The 19,553-nt window shown below is 46.3% G+C and overlaps 1 protein-coding gene across 1 annotated transcript in view; it reads right to left on the bottom strand.

The window, feature by feature from the left end:
* The window catches only part of LOC119436212 (DNA topoisomerase I, mitochondrial-like), a 75,370-nt gene that overhangs the window by 11,939 nt on the left and 43,878 nt on the right, over positions 1-19,553 (bottom strand). The window contains exons 9-12 of the mRNA XM_037702995.2: positions 16,051-16,166; positions 7,567-7,811; positions 4,974-5,161; positions 3,633-3,921 (exon numbers count right to left, since the gene is read on the bottom strand). Of these exons, the coding sequence (XP_037558923.1) occupies positions 3,633-3,921; positions 4,974-5,161; positions 7,567-7,811; positions 16,051-16,166 (838 nt within the window). The remainder of the gene's footprint in view (positions 1-3,632; positions 3,922-4,973; positions 5,162-7,566; positions 7,812-16,050; positions 16,167-19,553) is intronic.

Below are 19,553 nucleotides of genomic sequence, written 5' to 3'. Positions count from 1 at the left end.
TGTTGCTGTCAAACGAGGTTAAATGGCGTATGTACCGGCCACGCAGGGTGCATTACCGTGTTATTTGCAGTATAGGCATGTTGGTATCACCACAGTGCAGTTTCAATACAGACTGGTTTGCTATCACACTGCGGTGGTTTCTTCCTTATCTAGAATACAAACGGATGACAAGCATTTCAATGCGCACAAGGGGCACCACTGCATGCAGGCCACACTAGCTGTGAACCAGGTGACATAGGCTTAGTGTTGCCATCTGGATTTCGAAGACCATTCTGTAGTGCAAGCGACTTGCGACTAGCGTGTGCAAAAATTTTAATTTTAAGTGCATTCTACACTTTTATTTGCATCATTACGGAGGTTATGGCACGCAGTGGCCTAGAGTAGTACTGGGACAGTTAGCGCATGCTGCATTACAGTGCGCGAAGCATCGCAGGGTAACACACACACACATGGAGCACTTGTCTAAGTTACCGAGTCAAGAGCCATGGCCTTCAAGATTAAAGATAACACGCCAAAGCAAAGACGTCGGGAGGCCACTAGACCACGCGGCAGTGGTGCTACTTTGGCTACCGTCTCCCTCAAGTGGCTACAATGTTTGTACTGCTGCTGCTAAACTTTCCAGTGAAAATTTCTTTAAACATGTTCATCACATAACATGGTGGCCAACAAGATGAGGGCATAAAGAATTATTTTCGTTTTTAAAACACATAAGCCTCAATCCCGCAAGAAGTTCTCTCAATGCAGTTTCAAACTGCAAGTATGACATTATGCTGGCTTAAATGCACAACAGGAAACCTGAACCTCACTAATAAATAGTGTGGAACCACACAGATTACCAGGTTAATGGGGGAGGGACACTGGCCTCAAGGAAGTTTGAGGAGAAGGTCTTATCTGCCTTCAGATGGATTTAACGTATCTGGGTCTCTTGTGCAACAACTTCCAGATTTAAAAAAATACTGTTGGTTTGGTGACTTCCAGATGTATGAACATGAGAATGGCCTCAAATGATACCTCTCCATGCTGAGAACACGTATCAATAGTAGACAATTAAGGATACATAAAAAAATTCATGAGCCATTCCACTCTGAAGGTGGATTATCAACGAAGCTGTTCAGCACACGACACAGAGGTGACACAGAATTCTGAACAAAAGTACGAGCATATTTACTGTCCTGATCAGTGGTCATCGTGACAATAGGTACGCACACACATTCGCCTATCTCCTCTGTTATTAAATGCGTCAGTCACGTAAGACAATGAATGGCTAATACCCCCGGAAACGCAGCCTAGGCTTCCCATTATGACGACAGAAGAGAAATTCTACGCTGGAATGATGGGCGCCAACGAGCCAGCTGTGGACGACGACGACTGCGCTCGAGCCATTGCTGATGATAGTTTTTGGCACAACGGAGCCAGCAGCGGAAGACAATGACGACGAACGTGTGAGCTGTGGCACGAGCACGTTCGCGCAGTTGCGCCGAAGGGCACCAATGAGCCAGCTGTGCCGAGCCAGCTGTGGAAGACGATGATGCTCGAACCATTGCTGATAATAATTTCTGCACACAGACGCCACAAAACCCCAGATCTTAAAGCCATACACAGCTTTGCTGTAATATGAGTATAATTAGCCGTAATTGCAATGGGATGAGACTGCCTGTGACGCTGTTGTCCTCTGCCATGCCACCACCAAATGCCATATAACATCCGCCAAATGGCAGAAGTGCTCAAGTTCAGGACGGAAGAGAGCTGGGCTGTATGAGTGCGCAACGTGCACCGCCCGAGCCTTGGCCGTGCGCAGACATAAAAGTGGTGTGCCGGCCATGACGCAGCCCTAGCACATCGCAGAGGCTGGGCGTGCTCAACAGACCAGCTCGTCTCGCCAAAGCACGCACCAGCCAAGCCAAGACGCCGACGAAGCTCACGAGGCCAGTGTTACCTAAACGCGCGAATCGTGTTGTGGCCACATAATCAACATTTAATCCAATTAGATTCATTACAACCACCATGTACGTCAACCTAGTCTTCTTTAACATGAACACTTGGTTGACAGTCTTTTTTTTAAATTCTTTTGCTATTTCAATGTAGCAGTAACCAGGCCAAGTTCTTCATGCCGATTTCAAAAACGCAATTTTTCTACTAGTAAATTATTTCTGGATATAATTAAAATAAACTATCGTTTTTAAATACAATAACACAAAAGCAACATGTCAGAGGGTTACTATTGGCACATGACTAGATACTACAAAACATCGGCACACAAATGGTACGAGTGCAAACATGGCCAGCCACTTGATGACTGCTGACCTAGGCCAAACTGGAGGAGTGTAAATGTAAGCTTCCTGAAGCTGGGAAAACGACAATGGGCGTCTCAGGCCCTGCCAGCTCAGCTCTGCAAGCGTTGGCGTCTCGTGCTGCAACAATTCGTGTGATGCAACGCATTACGTAGACGTCAACTACAGTTGACGTCTTGACGTAACACGTTACCTTAAGAGAGCACCCACGTGGCTAAAAAACCCTCGTAAGCTACCTAATGACATCAAAGCTGCCAGATTCGAGACCCTCGCTATGAATGAGCGAAAGAGAAGGGAAACCGAGGGGCTTATTTTATATACAGTGGAACCCCATTGATACTTGATGCTGAAATTTCCCGGCTGCTACGTTGCGATTTCGCAGTCCCGACCTAAATCCCATTGACTTCCATGTATTTTGATCCACTTGATACTTGGCGAATCTGTAATGTTCCTGCATCTTATGTTGCATTTGAACGTGGCGGTCACGTAAACTTAGCAGTGCAGCCAGCTTGGACGTTGCAACAAGTGACCCGCGTATTGCAACAAGCGACCGAAGCTTGCAGTAAGCGACCAAGGTTGCCAGTAGGCGACCAGAGGTTTGCAGTAAGCGACCACAGTTTGTCGTAAACTACCACAGCTGCACAAGTCAGGCTCAGCACATGTGCACAGAGCAGTTGGCGAAGCACCCGAAGCGAAGTGTGCATCAGTTAAAGCCTAGTGGGAACCACACACAATGGGCCAGATCCACTGAGTGCAGCCGGCAAGTCTTATACACGCAGCATAAGCGCTAGTTCTCTTAAGTCAGCTCTGCTGCAATGGAGCCATATTATGCGGTGAAGCATAAGCAAAATATTGCAGTCAAGCATATTAAGTTACTAGGGGCCACTGTCCCAAAACATTGTACATGTCACTTAATTATATGCGTGCGCACACACCATTTTGTCACAGTATGAACGCTGAGATGTCTAACCGTACTAGCAGCCATTCAGAGCCGTTTCTGACATAGCTGTGGTGATCAGTGGTCTTCCTCATAGTCAATTGACTGTTTTCCCGGCTGTTGCATTTTTTTTTCGTGGTCCCTTGAAAAACTTATCAACGCAGTTCTACTGTATATATTAAAAAATAAGTAAAGAAGTAAAGACCCGTTGACCATTGGCAACGGGCAACTGGCCTATATTTTTTCTACAGTAGGGTGTAAGTAAAGACCAGTTGACCGTTCGCAATGGGCAGCTGACACTCTTTGAACCCATTTTACAGTCTGAAAAAGGCCAGAAAGTGGGCACATTACTTTAACAAAGGCACAAGCCCTGAGAGCCCTACAATAATCCAAGATGTACACACCTTATCAATGAAGTAGAGTGCAACAGAACGCTGCCGGATGCGCATCTCTTTGGACTTCCAGTCACTCATGTAATTTTGCCTAATTTTGTCCACACAAGATTTCAGCTTGCGGGCCATTTCATACTTCTGCATGTCCTTTTCCCCCTTCAGCTTGGAGCTAGGGTTCAGCATAATGTACTTAGTTTGCCCTAGAATATTCTCAGTCCATGACGACAGCCATGACACATTGTTGTCGTGCCGCACTTCCTTCCACTTATGCCCTGGTGGTGGGTCCGGAACGTTCGCCTCCCTGTACAAATGGATAGACAACAGATTGCAGTGCCTTTTGATGGCAAAACCAAGTACAGTGGAATCTTATTGATACAATTCTTCATAATACGTTTCTTTTTCTTTTCCCGATAATACGATTTGAGTGGACAACACGTTGGCTAATACGATTTTCATATGATACGCTTTATTTTCAGATTCCCGTGAAGATCGTATCGAGATTCCACTTTAGCATGTACAGAGCTGCAATAAAACACTAAATCCCACCTTTGGCAACCAGACTACATTAATGCCACCTTTCCAATGAGAGGATGCACATAGACATGACATTTTGCTAGAGCTGTTTCTGCAGAAGTGCAAGTGTCCCAGAAAACAGAATTCTGCTGCCTTATTTAGTGTACAATGCTCGGACTGTTTTAGCAAAGTGTGGCTGTGAATGTGCCACATCATTTTATGCACTGTAGTTTGCAGCTGCGAAAGGAGCTAAAAGCTTCACCACATAATGGCAGTCGTCTATTTACAACAAGTATATTCGTCCATCAATTGCAAGTTTCCTCCTCATGGGTATTTTGTTCTTTTGCACTTCAAAAGTTCAACCACCAGGCAACAAGCAGAAAAACTGCAAGGGTTGGCTCACTAGAAGAAGACAGGCTCTGGTATGTGATATAAGCATTAACTTTTTCACGATTGCCCAAGTCGACAAAGAAGCATTTTTCCATGCATAAAATTCCCCACAGATGAATGTATTATTTGCTTCAGAAAGCTACTTGAAAGCCTTTCAGAAGTGTAGTGATTTGAGCAGTCTTCATACTAAAACTGCAATCTAAAGGAAAGATCGCAATGGGATGGTTATGCTTTGCAGCCCACAATACAGTGGCATCTGGATACGATTATGCATAAGCTTTTTCTTTTCCCAATAATACAATTTGGTTGGATAATACGTTAGATGGTACGATTTTCGGATATGCTTTATTTTCTGATTCCCGTGAAGATCGTATCAATGAAATTCCACTGTATATGACTATGATAACATCTGCTAACATGTTTTACAGCAGATTAAAAATTTTGACTTACTTTCCAATGTTAATGATCACATCTTCCGGCATGATGCGACGTTTAAGCATGCCCATTTTTGGATGCTCTCCACGACCACGAAACAAACCGGGCGGTTCAATTTTGAAGTTGCCAATCTTCTGCTTGTGACCGTCAATGATGCAGAACCCATACTCTTCCACCAATTTTTCATTCTGCTGTTTGATTGCCTGCAAGTGAAAAGAAAGTTAAGAGCACTGAAGAAAAATCATGTACGTAATTGTATAAAAAGATGTAGCTAGACAGGTCACCATTGTCTGTGTGTGAAATATATGGCTATGATTCATTTTCGATTATGTTTGTGCTATAAGAACATAGTCCTGGGTACTAAATATGGCACAAGGGCAGCCTACGAGCAGCATTGTCAATTGTTTGCTTTACATAACAGATTTCCACAATAATAGCACATATTACAGAAATAACTGTTGCACCACTCAGACTGACGAACTAAGTTGCCCACCTATAATTTTACTGTTTCTCTCTTCAAATTGAGAAAAATTGTAGACCTCACTAACCTATGGTAGCTGCTCAGTGAGACCACCTAAAAGCCATTATACCCGGGATTTCGAAATATCGAATTCACCGAACGTTACAGTCAACCCGGATATATCGAACCCACATATAACGAATTACTGTGCATATAAAACAGCTTTTAAGTCCCCTTGAAAATTTTTGCATAAAATTTTTATTTTACATATCGAATTACCTACGTATTTACTCGCATAATGAATGCAACTCCCGAATTGGTCAAAAAATATGTGAATTTTTTTTTTTCCTCGCGTAATGAACCCATCTTTGCTACTGTGCGGTCCCAGGAGGAAATGTCCATGCTAGACTAGGAATTTTTATTCTCGCACATGTGTTTAAAGCAAGCGCACTTAATCTCGATGCCCGTCCATGGCTAAGCCATGACGAGAGAACACTAGCGGGAAGCATGCGGTAAGAATGGGCTGCGCATTATCACGGTCGCTTGGGACCCGACGGAAGCAGCGATCGTGATAACGCTCCGCCTACATGCATCTTCTTTGCTCCGCATCTTTCTATGCAATTTGTGAAATAAAGGAAGCCCATTGAATTGAAATAATGGTGCCGTTTTATTCAGAAAAAAAAAAGAACCTCTAGAACCTGAGCAAAAAAAAAAATTTACAGTAAATTTGTTAAAATTTTCTTTTTTTTTTGCGGTAGGAAAAGGGTATCTGCCAACGTTTTTAGAAAATTTGGTGAAAAACACCTGCTATTCTTGCAAAAATTCCATTTAAAGGACCCGGCTACAATGACAAAATTTTAGCAAATTTTCTCTAATGATGCATGTACCATGTACTTCGCTCCGACGCTGTACCAGAAAAATCCGGTACATAGGTCATCCAAAAATAATTAGCAGGAAAGCTGCCATTCGGCGGCATCCGGAGAACAGCTGACAGCAAGGTGTTGTGCCATTACAGTGTTCATACCATAGCGTCAAATCCGTTTTTCTCCAGATCTTTTCACAGTTTCTGCGATCGCATCTGGGTTCCAATAATTAAACAGTTAAGAGCGGTTTATGCGAAGTTCCGTCATTTCACAACATAGCACAGCATGAATTTTATATAAACAGACTTATGATCTCAGACAATTCTTGTATCATTATGATGGTCCATTGAAATGAGCATAAGCTGTACATTAAGTCTATGGGGCCGGTGGCAGTGCCGCTGTCAGAGCATGTCTAAATCATCGGCCAGAAACTAATACAAGTGTCATCGGCTCTTATGTGTGTCCTTGTTTATATACCGAAGACTCAGAAGCCCTACAAAGTATAATATGCAGTCCCAAGTCAGATGCTTTCTCAGATTTTGAAAACCAGTAAACAATTCTTTGCTTTAAAAAGCAAGGACAGAAAATGACAATTTCAATAACACACACAGTCTGCCACATATGGGACTATACAAGACAATCAACGTTCCCTGCTTTTCATAACAAATACAGAACTACCGTAAAAGCCCACATGTAAAACGAGGTTTTTCCAATTACTAGCATCCCAAATTTCCACTTTATGCTATATGCATATTCAAACCAAAATTTTAACCAGAAACTGACTCAAAGTTTAGTTTCGTTACTGTTGTATGGCTACCATCATCTTCCAGGAGGCGCGCCATCCAGTGATGGTGAGTGTTTGGCCCCCATAACATGTTGACACAGCAAGCGAGTGCACACCTCGGCAGCACTTGAGCTAACATGGTAACCACATGAACTGCGCGCTATCGGAAAATTGCATTTGCATTTATTTTCTCTGCAGTTTAGTAAAATGTTAGGAATGCGGCAGCAGTATTCGGCTGTCTTCAAGAGGAAGGTGATTTTAGCTGCAGAGATGACTATCTCTGGTAAGCGTTCTCGGACAAGGAACTGTCCGAAAAGACAACAAAGAATGAAGTGTGACGTCCGATGAATGTTTTCGCTGACTTTGCCTCACTCGTACCATATGCGGATGAAACTTTTTGCCCACTTTTCATTATCCCCACATCTCGCCCCATATTATATGCGGGTTTTTACGGTAAGCCAATCTGATAGTCAAGTTCCTTTATCACATCAGAGACATCACCTGTTTCTCCTCCTTGGTCATAGCCTTGCGTTCTTCTGACTTCTGCTTATAGTAAGCATCAATTTCCTTGAAATTGCACTTCTTGAGGTCTTTGATGAGCTCCGCCTCCTTAGAAGTCATGCACTTCCGCCAGTCATGGAAGAAATTCTTGTTGAAAGCATCCTTGGATGTGTACTCATGGTCAAGCATTCTACCATAAAAGCCAGCTACTTCCTCAGCCTCTGAGCTTAGCTTGACTGGTACACCTGCAAACGTTTGTGGACAGAGCTTTGTGAACAACTTGGATTCCTTTGAATGAGCAAGCAAATCTTATACTCTGCTTAACATTCGTTATAATTTTTCTACTCCATGCACACACATTCAGCAGCCTATTTATGTTCACTGCAGGACGAGCGCCTCACACAGCAATATCTAATTACCTCTGTCTTGCAGAGACAAAAATTTAATGGTATGCAAGAACTTTCAAGGCCCTGTCAAAGCTTTTTCAAGGGTGCAGTGTGGCATCCCATGTAGCAATTTTTATTATAATAATGTTTCCAAAACTTTCTAGACAGCTTTATTGCAAAAATTGTATTGGAAATGTCCAGCCTTGATCACTTCAAGTTGCCAACAAGACACAAAGAAAGCAGCGTAAACACGGGAGTGAAGCCAGCATGCAGTGCCGGTGTTTTTCACTCTCACCCACTGCAAGGTTTGCCAGTCGTACAAGTTGCACAGTTTTCCACTTGTTCAAGTCATTGTACAAAGTGTAATGCATGTGCACTCGTGCGGGCTTTAAAGTTTTGTACGGTCAAACCAATTACAGTAAAGTAGAGCTCCAAGTCGGGCTAGTCGGTTGACATGCATGGTATATTTTAACTGCGCTAACCCACACGGACAATTGTGAGTCTGCGCACGTCTTGTCTGCCTCGTCCTTGTCCGTGTGGGTTAGCGCAGTTAAAATATACCATGAATTACAGTAAAACCCCGGTGATATGATCACGGCTGGTACGAATTTCGTTGTGATATGAATTCATAACATTCCCCGGCCGAAATACATTGCTCTTACACGGCCGCTGGATAAAAAAAAGAAGGTGCGGCCTGCCGCGTCGGGCGCGCTGCTATGGGAGCGAACGTGACGGCTATAGTTGCATTGTCAGCCGCTTGGCTGTGCCGAACGACGCTAGCTGAGGGGGACGGAACGCTTCGGCTTGCACGCGCGACGGTGTTCCAAGAGCATTCCTGACGCATTTGCTATGCCAATGCCAGACAACAGACCCCGGCGTGTGGCGCCGCGGCGGATCAAACTGTTTTCGACGCACGCGGCAGGCCGCACCTTCTTTTTATCCAGCGGCCGTGGCTCTTAATATGAACATCGGCTGTTACGAACATGTTGCCGGGCCACTGCGAATCATACGAACGCGTGAGCAACAGTGGCGGCAGGCGAGCCAGCGGAGCAACCGGCACAGCGGGATCTGGGCGGGATCCATAGTCGCCAAGGAACCAGCTACAGTCAAACCTCGTTAATACGTACCCCGCTTAATGTGTAATTGCGGTTTAAACGTAGTCGCGAAGATTCCCCCACCCAGCCCCCATTGAACCCCATGTATAGGCTGACCGCTTAAGCCGTAGTCGCTGACTGCCCACCAAATAGTTAGTGCGTACTATTTTTGTTTATCTACACGCACAGGCACAAAATCTGCAAAATCTCATGTGCGCAGACGTTCGATTCTCGAGTTGCGACGCCCGGTTAACGGCTGCCAGTGATAGTAATTTAAAACATGGCCACTATGACGTGTATTTCCTGCTCATGCAGCTGTTGCCGATTGCCGTGCACAAAAGCATGGCCTTCGAGATTAGCTCCAGGTAACGTGAGGAAGCCAGCGGTAGGGGGTGCAAATTCGGTGTCACTGTCGAATCCAATTCAAGTAGTGACCGCATAGAAGCACATTTTATTGCAAAGCGCATTTCTGCCATCACCGTGGACGTTGCTTTGAGGCTCCATATAAAGTCCAAACACGGCAACATCGTCACCGAGCGCCGTACACTACATGTGCGAGCGAAAGCTTGCGAGGGTCAGCCGCCTATCTCGCGCGCGCGAGCAAGAAAGGTAGGGCGGAAGCGTGCTGCTTCTGTCGCGCACGGCGGGGGAGGCGAGAAAGGGAGGGGTGTACTTCGGCGGTGGCAACCATATCTTGAAAGTGATCTGCTGCGTGAAAAAAGTGCGCGCCCGCACAGGCCTCATCTTCACAGCGATCTGCAGACAAAGTGCAACTAGTGCTGGTAGCTTCGTATGCACTGGGCTTTCGACGTCTGGTTCGCGTTGAAGCGAGACGCACGCTCGCTGCTGCTGCCGCGCCTCCTCACTCAGCATTCCGACAGCGAATTGCTGCAGTCATCGAGCGAGATGTGTTCATGTTCACCAGTGCACGCGTTACATCGTGCTTGTTAATTTAGTCAGTAAGCGGAGCCTCACGGACAAACTGGCTTGCGGCCTTATCGAGTTCGAAGATGCCGTCGTTGCGGCAAGTGAAGATTACCGATTTTTTTTGCTGTCTACCCGCAAATAAAGCCTGTCTGAGTGCGTGTGTTTGAGAGCATGGTGAAGTAGTACTTTTCTGGTCGTTAAGTAGCCGCTAAACTGGCATTGGCGGTTAATTTGTACATCGTTTAGTGCGTACCTAAATGTTGTTCGCAGCCAACTACGTATTAACGAGGTTTGACTGTACGCCACGCAGCTGCACAATCTCTCATTGGTCCCCACGTCGAGCGGACCAGACCACATCACAGCCTAGCTGATGTTTTGACCAGCTAGAAAGAAGACGAGAACCGCTGCAGCAATGACGACCACGGCAGCAGCCACGACAGCCAAAACGCTCCCTGCACTCGACGTGCTGAGACGTTCAGCGGCGTGCGAAAAACATTTGCGCACTTTTACGCCTTTCAGAAGGCCATCGTTGACGATTTGGGCAAAAAGGAAACGCACACGGATAGTAGAACCTCGTTGATATTCTTTTCAAGGGGCCACAAAAAAAAAAAAAAAAAAAGGGAAGTCGCAGTTTACACGAAAGGCGAGGCAACGATTGCGATAGCAAATTAGTAGACAGCTGTACGAAGTAAGGATAGTAGTTTTATCGGCCGTAGAAACTTGTAAACATTTGCTTACTAACTAAATTAACAAGCACGGTGTCAAGCAAACCCATCTCGCTCGATGACCGCAGGATTTCGCTGTCAAAACGTTAAGGAAGAGCAGCAGCAGTGGCTGTCTCTCGCTTCAACGCGAACTAAACGTCGAAAGCAAAGCGCATACTCAGGTATCCGGCACTAGGCACACTTTGTCAACATCGCAGATAATTTTGAAGATGAGGCCCACGCGGGCGCGCACTTTGCGCATGTCGCAGATCGCTTTCAAGATACGGCCATGTGATCCGCACAGTATTGGCAATGTGCCGGTCGCTTGTTGCAACGCACTGGACACTTGTTGCAACGTACAAGCTGGCTGCACCACTAAATTTACGTGACCGCCACATTCAAACACAACGCAAGATGCAGGAAAATTGCAGATTGGCGATGTATGAAGGGGAAGTTAATTCATGGAAGTAAATGTAGGATTTAGGTCCGGACTGCGAAAACTTGACGTAGCAGGCAGGAAAACGCAGCAGCGAGGAACATACTGTATCAACGAGATTCCACTATTAGGAATTCTTTCTGCTAAAACCAAATTAATTTTTTCTTGATTTTGTGTATGTTTTGATGATACGAATTTTGGGTGAATATTTCACGCGACACCCCCGAGATTCGTATCACCGAGGTTCTACTGTATAACAATATTCAAGTGACAAGAAAATTTCATTGTTATAAGTGATGTCATAACCCGGGTTGCACAAAAAAAGCAAAGGGGACAATCATCAGAACATTGTATTTAGACAGAAGTACACAGGAACCACTCATAGCATTACCGGTCTTAATACAGTAAAACCTCGTTAATTTTGATTTTCGAAATTATCTAAGTGTCAAATTATTGAGGGTATCAAGAAAACAAACCAATGCTTGCTATACAACACACTTTTATTTAATGAATTACTCCGAAAATTCTGCTTCTATTTTGCACAAGAGCAGTGCGGAAAGTGCAATTCTCGTTATCTCATGACTGATGAGTGCTCGCAGCAACGAAAGCCTCGCGACTTCCTTCTCAGCGCGGCCCGCGGCACACGCCTTCATCTGAAAAACGCTTTTCACTACCGCACGCATATCCAGATTATTTTTTCACCAGTGAGCTGGTCGCCAACAGATCATCCGTCCACCACAATGTAGCCAGTGCTTCTTCATCCTCGACAGCTTTGCACAGATTCAGAATGGAACTACTGTTTGGCGCAACCGTTGCGGACGACACACGGTCGCTATCAACACGATCATGGCAGGGCAGTTCTGAAGGCATGCGGCTGACGCACACACCGAGTCAAAACGAAAATTTGCTGCAAGTCCTGCAGACAAAACCGAGATCGCTATCGATGCGATCGTGGATGGCAACTACGCAGTTTTGAAGGCACGCGGTTGACGCGCGCACCGAGTCAAAACAAAACCACTGTTTGCCGCTGCTGCTGAGGACTAAATCCCCGGTTGCTATCGACGCGATCAAGGGTGGCGACAACGCAGTTATGAAGGCACACGTGGCAGACGCAGTGTTATGTGCGGCAGTAAGTGCAAGAATAAAGGCTTTAAAGGCACAAATAGGAACGAAGATGTTGCTATCATTCCCGTACAATTTCCGCTGGCGACTATGGTGATGTGGACTCCACCACTTCGTGTCGGTTGGACGCCAGCGCCGTTTTTGCTTTTTTGTGCCGCATGTGCTCCACACTCGCCGAGCTCCGAGAGTTGTCCGAATGAATCAATGTGCGGCCAAACACATCCGAATTAACGAGTTTAATTGCACAAAATAGAATCGAATCTCGTTAATTCAAACACATTTAATTCGAACTGCCGGTTTATTCGAACTGACGCTGTGGTCCTGTCAAAGTTATGTGTATTTCAATGGGCGAAAACGCTCGGTAATTCAAACGCGAAAGCATTTGCTACGGTTAATTCGAACAAACTGTGGAACGACAATGCTCTCAGCAGCACGCAAAATAATGCGGCGGCGCCTCCGACCGGCATTGCTCCGACACAGCCATAGAGCAAAAGCATAGGAGAGACCCCTTAATGCAGTGGCGGAGGCACAGTCCGGCCAACGAAACTGCCCCACGCCGGCAAACACTCGCTTCCCGATTATGGCAGAAAATGTAACTTCAGGGAGCGGGCAAAGCTGGCGCCGGGCCGGCTGGATCGGCAAACGCTTTCTTCCTAATAACGCCAGAAAACTAAACTTCAGGGAGCGGGCTAATCTGCGCCGGGCCGGCTGTACCGGCGGCTGGCGCGCACGGAGATAGTCGAAGGTGAGGGAGCTGCGAGGGAGTTGAGAGCCACCGAAGCGGTGGAGTTGCCGAGACCAAATCCGCTACCCTGCCGCCCTCCTCCTTCACCTTCGACCGTCTCCACGCGCACCTGCCCGTCGCCATGCCTGCACCGTCCGCTCCAAGAAGTTTCGTTTTCTGGCGTTATCAGGAACCGAGCGTTGGCGGTTGCGCTCGCTATGCGCTTGCGCAATATTTGATGACTCGCACCGTTCGTGCACTGTGCTATGGTGCTAGAATACTTAAAAAATGCGTCCTTCCTTTAATTCGCACTTCTAATTCAAACAAATTTTCGGGCCCCTTCGAGTTTGAATTGTCGAGATTCGACTGCAATGCATACACGCCTGCCGGGACCAGAGGACGAGCCCGAATTATCCGATTTTCCAAATTAACGAGGTTTTGCTGTTCTCACATGTAACAATGAGAAGCCCTGCCTTAGCAAGCAAGTCGCGTAATCGATCTTAGACTGTATTACTCAACAAATTCAAGGATTTTCAAGAAAAAAATTTTAAAATTCCAAGACTTTCCATGGCCTTGAAAACATACTTTTCAATCAAGGGTTTCAAGGATCTGTGTGCACTCTGCCCCACGTTATGCAGACAGATTTCCTAATTTCATCACATCACCTAATTCTCTGCAGTCCTCAACTGCACTTCCCTTCTGTTAGCACCCATTCTGTAACTAATAGACCACAGGTGAGCCACCCTACAGAATACATGGCATGCTCAGCTCCATTTTTTTCAACAAGAATATCGGCTACCCTTGTTTGCTCTCTAATCCACACCACTATCTTCCAGTCTCTTGAAGTTGTATCTAACAGTTTCTGCCCCATATAGAACCAGTAGAATGCAATGACTGCACATGTTTCTTTTCAAGCATAGCAGTAAGCTCTCGGTTATTAGACGTTAATTCCTGCTGTATGCATTCCAACCAATTTTTATTCTGCGATTTTCCTTCTCATGATTAGGGTCTACTGTAAGTAATTGATCTATATAAACATACTCTTGCACAGATTCTAGAGGCTGACTGCCAATCAAATTATCATTTTTTCCCAGGCTATTGAATCTTACTTTTATCATATGCACATTAATCTTCAACCTTATGTTTACACTTTTGTCGGCTAACGTCCTCAATCATTTGTTGCAAATTATCACCAGCGTTTCTGAACAGGACAATGTCACAATATTCAAATTATCATTCAAGCACATACCTGCAAACCTGCTAACATTAAAATTAATAAATTCCGGCAGTAACGCCAAAGAGAGAGAGAAAGAAAGGGGGGATGGAAGCTTGCTCTGAACAAACACCTTTTGAGGGATACATACACACTTTATTAAAAATCATTTACCTTTAGAGTAGAACACAAGCAGCAGCAAACTTGGAACAGTAGAGACTAACCAGGAAAACGCTGCTTTTTAATTACAGCGACTTTTCAGTGAATCTGTTGCTAATTTCGCCTAGTTTAGGAACTTGTCTCTATAAACTTGCTCGAAGCAAGTACCCCGACGTCCTTCCACCATCAGAATACTTCCAATGAAAAGTTTAAAAATCCATAAATTAAACGTTTTAGTGAACTGAATTAATCTTTCGCTAAAACTTGATGCAACATTCATAAAATCTTAAAAGGAGCCCAAATTCGTGAACTTAACAAAAAATTCGGGAGTGTTGGTAGGTATGCAAATATAACTTTAAATATGGCCTCGGATATTTGCACACGCCGACTGGTTTTGCTCTGGCCGTCCCATTCACTGCGCTCCCCAGCAAAAAAGTGTAATGCAGCGCGCACACCCAACTACCAGGAGAGGGCGCTGTTGACGATTGGGACGGCCGGAGGAAAACCAGCTGGCACACACAATCTCGGAGGCCATGCTTTAAATTAGGAGCATGCTGGCTACAGCTCATCTTGCATACTTGCTGGATGTGGTTTAGCCAGGAGCTCGAATGACCCTGAGGGGGGTGCACAAGTTTTTAATCTCGTAAGGCATACATGAATGAATGAATATGAAAAAAGTCGCAGTTTCAAGGCGAAGCATCGATTGCGATACCAAATTAGTGGACAGGTAGGTGAAGTAAGCATAGTAGTTTTATCAGCCGTATAAACTTGTAAACATCGGCATACTAACTAAATAAACAAGAATGGTGCCACGCGCGCACAAGCAAGCGTCTCATTCAATGACCGTGGAAACTCGCTGTCAAAACGCTGGAGTGAGGAAGCACGGCATCAAGCGAATTGACCTTTGTGCGGAGTCTCGCATCAACGTGAACTAAGAAGCAAACGGCGCACGGCGGACTGTGTTCCCGACGCTGATGGCTTTCAAGATACAGCTGGGGTGGCAACACGCGCCCGCCTAAACCGCCTGGAGTATAATGCGCCCCTCTCTACCGTCCCCCGAAGCCTTGCGGCTTGGTTGGCTGCCTGGAGTAGAACGTGCCCGCCCCCCCCTTCCCCCGAGCGTTGTGTGAGACAGAAGATGGCATTTTGCCTTCCCACTGCCCTCCTTTGAGTCACGAGATTGAGCCGCGATCGCCAGCTCACCCTCGCAGCATGCTTTCACTCGCACATACAGCATACGGTGCACAGCACCGATTTTAACGCCCTTGGCCTTTATACGGAACCTCACAGCGACGGCAGAAATGCACCTGGAGTGTCCATATAATTGCTATCACAATAAAACAATGCCAGCATGCACTAAAATTTAGCTATGTAAAACCAGTGCATACAACTCGCATTCAAAAACATACCTTCTGTACTGTTTACCAGGTCATTAAAGCCTGATCACCGCCATCAGCCACAACATCACTAGACTTCATTCTTGCTGCCAGGACAAATGGTTTCATGTCTGGTGGCATGGGCAACAAGCAAATGCTGGAGCATATATGCAAGTGGCATTTGGCCATCACATGATCACCCCCACAATCCACTAAAAGGTTTATTTGCTGTCACTACCCCATCACCACAAACCAGTTTCACTTAACTTTCTCAACTTGTTCCTAACACATTTAGCCCTTTCATTTTCAGCTGCTGCTGCACAAAAGAGAAAGCTTTACTCACCATCATAGTAGAAGCGCACATTGTCTGGCAGAGGCTCATATGGTGGTGCAAACACTGGGCCCCTGTGTTCTAGAGTGTGCCATTTCTTTCCATCATTCTGCTTCTCCTCTTCCCACCTGCATCAACACCAAACACAACTTAGCAATTCCCCCACATTTAAATGGCCTTTTCACTTCACCAGCAAACAAAGCCAGATCATAATGTTTTTCCCCTGAACACACTGCTTTCAAAGATGACTTCAGTTACAAAATAGCGTACAGTCGCCGACCGTTTATTCGGACTCGACGGGAACCGCGAAAAAATCCGAATAATCGAGAGTCCGTAAAAAAGGATTCGCCAGAAAAGAGTACCTTTATGGTCCCAGTGGACGGAAAAAATTGTCAATGCGCGACTGTACAGATGCACGCTTACACGCGATCAGGTCAGCCTTATTTCCGACAGTGTCTGGCTATCGCTATAGACAGTCTTGTAATTGCCGCGTCTCGTCGGCGCAGATGGCACGGGAGGCGTCGGAGCCATTTCGCACTACGCGACGACTGGACGAGAACGAACAAGCAAATCAGGCCTAACACACCAAGCCATGGGTTCTCAAAGTGGGTTCCGCGGAACCTACAGGTTCCGCAGGCCCCTGCTCGGTGTTTCGCGAGCCGCTGATAAATTTTCCCTGGTCCCGCTCTCGACAAGTGTCTAAAACGCCAAACACGAGGTGCGCTTGATCCAAAGAACCTCCATTACCCATGCCCGAGTGTCAAAAAGCACATCACAGTGCGTAACAGCAACGTGCGAACTGCGCAATAAATACGCAAGCAGCTTGTAGCCACCCAACCTCTCAGAACGGGCAGCTCGCCTAAGCTTTCGCACCTGAATCTCGGAGGCCGTAGCTTACCACCATGTGCCTTTCTCCTATTTGTAGATAGGGTAGGTGCCGATAGCGTGCGCACTGACCTATACGTTGGAGGAAAAATTAAAAAAAAAAAAAAAAAACGCGGAGCACCGTAAATGCGCGCCGCAGAAGAGCAAGAACGGCGTAGCGTCCAACCGAAACGAAGCGGCGCAGTCCGCATCGCCGTGGTCCTCGGCGGCAATCGTACGCGGCGCGTGACTGACAGCAACGCCGAAGCGCTTCGTGCCTAATTTGTGCCTTTAAAGCCTTTATTCTTGCGTTTATCGCCGCGAGTAACACCGCGTTGGCGGCTAGCCGCGTGCCTCTGTAAGTGCGTAGTCGCTATCTCTGATCGCGTCGATAACCACCGCAGTTTCGTCCGCAGCGGTTGCGGCAAATAGTAGTTTCGTTTTCACTCGATGCGCGCATCGGCTGCGTGCCTTCACAACTACGTAGTCGCCTCCCATGGCAGCGTCGATAGCGACCGCAGTTTCGTCCGCACTTCTTGCAGCGAAAGGTAGTTTCGTTTTGACTTGGTGCGTGCGTCAGCCGCCTGCCTTCTGAACCGCAAGGTCGCCGTCCATGATCGCGTCGATAGCGGCCGCGGTTTTGTCCGCAGCGGTTGCGGCAAGCAGTAGTTTCGCTTTGACTCAGTGCAAAGCTGTCGAAGATATAAAGCACCGACTACATCGCGATGGTCGGACAATTTGTTGGCAAGCAGCTGTGTGGCGAAAAAATAATCGGGATGTGCGCCCGTTGTTGCAAAGCGCGTCTCAGATGAAAACGCGCGCCGCGAAGGATGTCGCGAGGCCTTCGCCGCTGCTAGCGCTAATCAGTCATATTCGGTTAATTCGGGAGGGGGGTTCCTTGGCACTTTATGGAGCTTAGCAGGGTTCCCTGGGATGAACGTACTTGAGAACCCCTGTACTAAGCAAAAGAGCGAGACTTGAAAGGTAGCTGTTAACAAGGCCTAGGTCACGTAACAACTGACAACGCATAGGCCGAGCACACTGGGTTGGCTTGGCCTGGCCTGCTGTTTGGCCACGGTATACAATCAATGGATACTGGACTGGCTAAATCCGAAACACGACAACCAATAGGTGCAACCAACAAAAGTATAGCCTTCGAGATCGGCAACTGACACTTGTAGGTGCTGCGTGGATTTAGACACCAGCAATCCAACCATAGCAAGCGCGCCCTTTCAGTGCTGGCAACCTAGCAAAATGTAAACATCGCGGCCAGCTTGTCGTGAACGTATCGTGGCGTTCGACATCGCATCTGACCAGGCCGCCGGAGTCCGAAAAATCGAACGGCGCGCTGTAGAGCGTCCGAACTATCGGTCGTGGTTATACATTACTTCAATGGGACGAGTGGCGGTGCCGCGAAGGTGTCCGAATAAACGAGCATGTCCGAATTTTCAGCGTCCGAATAAACGGTCGGCGACTGTACTTAATTTTGCAAGGCCCACATTTCTTCCCCTGGAATCTTTACAAGGTGCAGGCCTGGGCCGGCTTATACTAGCTACTCAATGAAGCCTTGCATGGTGCTCAAACAGCTAAGCAAAATAACGCAACCACTGGTGGTCGACTATGAACACAGTCTCCCTAAAAATTTTTCTGACATGAACAGTGCTGCGAAAATGCCTGAAAAATTGGGCAGTACGAAAAAGTAAATTGCAATGGTAAAATAGATTCTTTTCTAAAACGCCAGCACAGCAGAAACGTTTTTTACAGTCTTTTGCCGTGTTGTGCTCCATTAAAATAGTTAACTTTAGATTTTGTGATGGCCGAGCCCGTTGGCGTGTTTTGTGCAAACCCATCGCGCAGGCCGATGTGCAGATACTGCACACACAACTCAATTCTTGCCACTGTAAATTTAAGCTGTGCTGAGCAAAATCAGTTAGGATATTAATTGGCTTTATGCCCGCACTCGAGTATACAGTTTTGTCCAGTAAGCAGCACACAAATGTAAATGGTAGTCAGTTGAGGTAGTTGCAGGCTGATCGCATGCAGGACCTAACTCCGCTTCACGCACTTTGTAGACCAGCCCATGCACATCTTACGCTCAATTGCCAATGTAGTATTTTTCATAAATACTTGCCCCTTGCCACACCCGCCGTCTAAGCCTAATGAGCACCACTTCATTGGAGCCTGTGACCAAAGTTGCGATTTGGTTTTGTTGTTGAGCGCGGGATACGGTGATGATGCCATCATCAGCAGAACAACTAGCACCATCTAGAAGCGGCTTGCAGAAATTGAAAAGCATGCGGGTAAGCGTGTGACGACTAGCAAAAATTTTTTTTTTAACAGCGAAGCTGTTTAAGCCGGCAGTAAGTCCGTGATGCATCAGAAAAAATGTGGGCTGATCCTGGCGGTAGTGCAGAAAGGGTCCAAGCGCAATGGCACATACCCCCTGTGAACTAGCGAAGCTGAGCCTGGCTAAGTCTAGCTAAGCACGGTTGGGACTACTTAAGCTTAGTCAATCATCGATAGCCAATCAATAGCTAATCGATCAATAAATTCCAGAAAATGCTGGGGATGACTTGGTAGTGCTCAGCCTAGCCCAAATACGTGGCCAATAACTTGCGATAGTCAATCAATAGCAATAGCTAAACAATAAT

The sequence above is a fragment of the Dermacentor silvarum genome, chromosome 1 (assembly GCF_013339745.2).
Source record: "Dermacentor silvarum isolate Dsil-2018 chromosome 1, BIME_Dsil_1.4, whole genome shotgun sequence".
In the NCBI taxonomy this organism is placed as follows: domain Eukaryota; kingdom Metazoa; phylum Arthropoda; class Arachnida; order Ixodida; family Ixodidae; genus Dermacentor; species Dermacentor silvarum.
The sequence above is the reverse complement of the archived record's forward strand: the minus strand, read 5'-3'. Positions and strand labels throughout refer to the sequence as shown.